At 36.7% G+C, this 4,282-nt stretch overlaps 1 protein-coding gene across 1 annotated transcript; it reads right to left on the bottom strand.

Moving 5' to 3' along the window:
* Positions 1–311: 311 nt before the first annotated feature.
* On the bottom strand, positions 312–679 carry LOC108542630 (60S ribosomal protein L39). Its single transcript, XM_017892697.1, has one exon. It carries the CDS (start codon positions 646–648, stop codon positions 493–495), a length of 156 nt encoding a protein of 51 aa, XP_017748186.1. The 5' UTR covers positions 649–679; the 3' UTR covers positions 312–492.
* Between the last annotated feature and the right edge of the window lie 3,603 nt (positions 680–4,282).

Genomic DNA, 4,282 nt, shown 5'->3' with positions numbered 1-4,282 from the left:
CAGTTATACATCCAAAAATTGTACCCCAGCTTTACTGGAATCAGGACCTGCCATATAGTTCATGATTGTTACTGTCACTCAGCTACAGAATAACAATGAAAACTAAAATGTATTGAGTGTTTACCCTGTCCCAGACATTGGTCAAAGTGCTGTACACATTTTAAGTATTTAATTCTCCCAGCACCTCTGAGAAGGTAATTCTGTATTTTAAGAACAGTGAACTCCTCTAAAAATCCTATGGTGATAAAGTTTTTTCGCTTTGTTTTTATTTCTTTTCTTTTTTCTTTATATTTATTTATTTATTTATTTATTTTGAAATGAAAGGCCTCACATATTTATTACTGAACCCAGCCAACCAACGCATTCATAATAGATTCAGAGAGGAAAATACGTCGAACTCTCCAGAGAGTGGTGACATTTTCAGTTTGATATGGTAATGTGATCGTGACCTTCAGACAGCACAAATATATGTGCCATCTCATGTGCAATTCCTTATAGCCCCAGCTTGGTTCTTCTCCAATGTCTCCTTTTGGAGTTGTACCTTATTTTATTTCCAGTTTTCATCCGAATCCACTGGGGAATGGGACGATTTTGCTTTTGTTTCTTGGCCAGGAATCGCTTAATCCTGAAAGTCTTGTGAGAAGACATGGCAAGAAGTTGAGGCAAGAACACACCACGATGGCGGAGAAAGGAAAAGAGGGGGGTTTTCTTTATTTTAAAGATGGGATCTCACTCTGTCACCCAGGCTGGAGTGCAGTGGCACGATCATAGCTCATTGCAGCCTCAAACTCCTGGGCTAAAGCGATCCTCCCACCTCAGACTCTCAAGATGCTGGGATTACAGGTGTGAGCCACAGTGCCTGGCCAGTGACAAATTTCATAGTCAGTAGTGATGAGATTTAAACCTAACATTTATCCTCTTACAACTTCATTACTGTAGACTACTTAATCACTTTTTTTTCTTTGTAAGACAATGCTTGCCTAAGCAAATTCTAACATTAGCATTAAAATGTCTTTTTTCTTTGACCTCAAGGTGTTCAACAGGTCTTTGATCTTTGCACAAAAGTAGGCTTTCATATTTAAACCAGGAATGATTCTTTATGCAGCTCTTAAAATGTATTTATAAATAATCATGCATTCAAACATAATAAGTCATTTAGGACTGTAATTAGTCATTGTCAAGTCCTGGCAAACAGCAGGATTCTAATTGGAAAGCAGTGTTTGCCCTACTTGTGCCTCAATGAAACTTTCAGAGAAGGGCATCATGTGCTTCTTAATCTGTTTTTATAACAGCTAGTAGCAAATCAATGAAGATGAGGCTGGTGGCTATGATAAATTAATATGCACACTGACAACTTATAACCATGCAATTGCTTAGGGAATTACTATGCGACTATATCCAAGTAATTATATGTTTTAAATGATTTATCTCAATTTGTTAACAATACACTACTAAAATGGAAATAAAAAGAGAGAAAATGCAAATAGCATGTTATACCAACTTTACGTTGAACTTATTAAGAGGTTGCCCTTTTAATGAAGAATTTAATGAATTAAGAGGTTTGTTATGAATAAGCATTCTTACTACTTGTTAAGTATTTGTCACCACAGACCTGTCATAGTCATTCTAATTATGATTAATACCTTATCTTGAATTCCATCTTCATTCACATTCCAGTAACAAATATAACTTCTATTATATGATCAAGGTTCATGAAAACAGGATGATTTGCCTATGACCTTATATTTTATTCATTTTTACATTCATATTTAACAGATTTCTCTGAAATGAAAGTTAACCTTATGAATCTTTTAATTTTTAAAGTGCATTTTATCCTTGACATGCCTTGCAACCCTTTATACTGTTTCAAATCATGGTTGTGTATTCAAGATAAATGAAAATCCTAACATTTTGATTACCCTCATATATAACTAGAAACTGCTACTTTGAGACATTCTTTAAAAATATGTTTTGTCTACTATGGAAAGAGCTAGTTTGATTCTCTCAAGCACTACTAATACTCTCAATATGGAAGACACAGGTTTATGAAGTTCAAAAAATTATGCACGAGTGCAGGGTCAGATTTTTCAGTGCAGTCTGTACATAAATTGTGGTAAATATGGAGGTTTTTGTTTTTTTTTTAAATGGTATAATGCACACTCCATATCACAGTATCTTATGTTATATATCCCTTCCTTTGTAGTTCTGTCTTTTCTAAGGAAGAATCTGTTTACCTCTTCAACTTACTTTTTCTCTCTTTTCTTCTGCTTTATCTTCCTGTTCCCACTTTACTCCCCTCTCTGCTAATCTTTGCTCCATCTTTATTTTACTGCCTTCTCCTCTGCAATTCTCCTTTGTCCCCATTCTCTATGGATATACTTTATATTCTGACCATTTCCATGCACCTCTGTCCTGTTTCTCTCTCACACTTTCTCCTCTACCTCATTCATCTCCCCCAAGGGAATTTGTATTCTTCACCTGCATAAAAAGCAGGCTGTAAGCATTTGATTTTGTGGTTTTAAGAGTCCTTGATTATTTATATTACCAAGTGTTAAAAGCTCTGAAAGGAAATAAAAATAATATTACTTCTTTTTTTCTGCCCTTTTTATTAGACTGTCTAAGAGAGGCTCTCTATGAGAGCTGAAAGAGCTACATTAACTAATAAGCTCACCAAGAAAGTTAAGCCAATTAATTTTTGGCAATAATAATAATAGTGATAGTAACAAGAAAACCAGATAATTTATCAAACATGAAGTCTGCTCTCTGAAGGGCTGGATATCAATGAAGGGCAGCTTCTTTAAGGGAAGAAGCTCTCTGGTCCCCAGAGCCACTGGATCCTTCTCAATCTCTGGTGTTGATGAGGAACACTCCACACACAACATCATCAAGGCGTTTGTGGTAAGCCAGGTAGCATGAGCGAAGTGTATGCAAATCAGAGAAATGAACCCTCTCCTGAGGTCTTCCAAATCACTCAATTCTTAAAGCAATTAGCAGGTAGTCTATTTCCCCTTAAACTAGATGCATTTACATTTTCTTCATCATTTGAAGCATGTCTTCACACATTTCAGGTTCTCCATTATATGCAGAGATAAGTACTATGCACTTATTTTCAAATCCAGTGGAATAAAGTCAAACACTTGTGGTATGCAATATTCTAATGTCGTAAAGATTTGATGAGTTTTCCTTAAAAAAAAAAAAACCACAAAACAGACTACATTTTAATTACATTTTCTCAGAGGTATCTGGGGGAAGATGGGCCATGTGTTTAAGAGTGTTTAATGTACTTAAAAATTATATCTTCTAGCAGTCTCCAGTACTGATTTAATAGGTCTGATCTTTTGAAATGAATCCTATATCATATTTATGATGATGTTTTATTCGAGAATGGAACTAAATCTAATGAGAGGCAATTCCTTTGATGAGAGTGACAATTACATCACTGGAACCAACACATGCACAGATATCTCTCCTATTGGCAATAAACTAGTAGCTTTGGAAATAAATTTAATGTTTAATCTCAGGCTTTCGGTTGTCATTTGTGAAGAAGCCAGAACTAACTTAGGTGTCCCCCAAATCATGCATAACAAAGAGGAAACAGAAAATCAAGGGCCAGAGATAAACTAGAATTTTTCAATAATCATCATTTTCAACTTCTCTAACACCAAATCTTTCTTCTAAATTCAAGTAAGTGAACAGAAGTAGTAAATATGGAGCCTGTGGTCCATGGCAGACTATCTTACAACTTACTTCCTTTTTTTCCACCTGCAGTCTCATGCACGATCTCCACTTTTAAAATCATCTTGATACTTCTATAAATCCTTTGTAGCAAGAGCTAATAAGTACTGAAACGGCTAATGTTCCAAAGGCAAGAAGACATGGCAAAGCCCTAAATAAATTAACATGCATAACTGGGAATAGATTATGTATGATATGAATAAATGTGAATATGTAATAAGTAAAAAGCCTACACTGGAATAAATCAATTCCAACTTGAGTTATAAGAATGACTCAGGTAGGCCGGGCGCGGTGGCTCAAGCCTGTAATCCCAGCACTTTGGGAGGCCGAGACGGGCGGATCATGAGGTCAGGAGATCGAGACCATCCTGGCTAATACGGTGAAACCCCGTCTCTACTAAAAAATACAAAAAACTAGCCGGGCGACGAGGCGGGCGCCTGTAGTCCCAGCTACTCGGGAGGCTGAGACAGGAGAATGGCGTGAACCCGGGAGGCGGAGCTTGCAGTGAGCTGAGAGCCGGCCACTGCACTCCAGCCTGGGCGGCAGA

This window comes from Rhinopithecus bieti, unplaced genomic scaffold (assembly GCF_001698545.2).
Source record: "Rhinopithecus bieti isolate Rb0 unplaced genomic scaffold, ASM169854v2 scaffold_19708, whole genome shotgun sequence".
In the NCBI taxonomy this organism is placed as follows: domain Eukaryota; kingdom Metazoa; phylum Chordata; class Mammalia; order Primates; family Cercopithecidae; genus Rhinopithecus; species Rhinopithecus bieti.
This window is presented reverse-complemented; position numbering and strand designations above follow the sequence as displayed.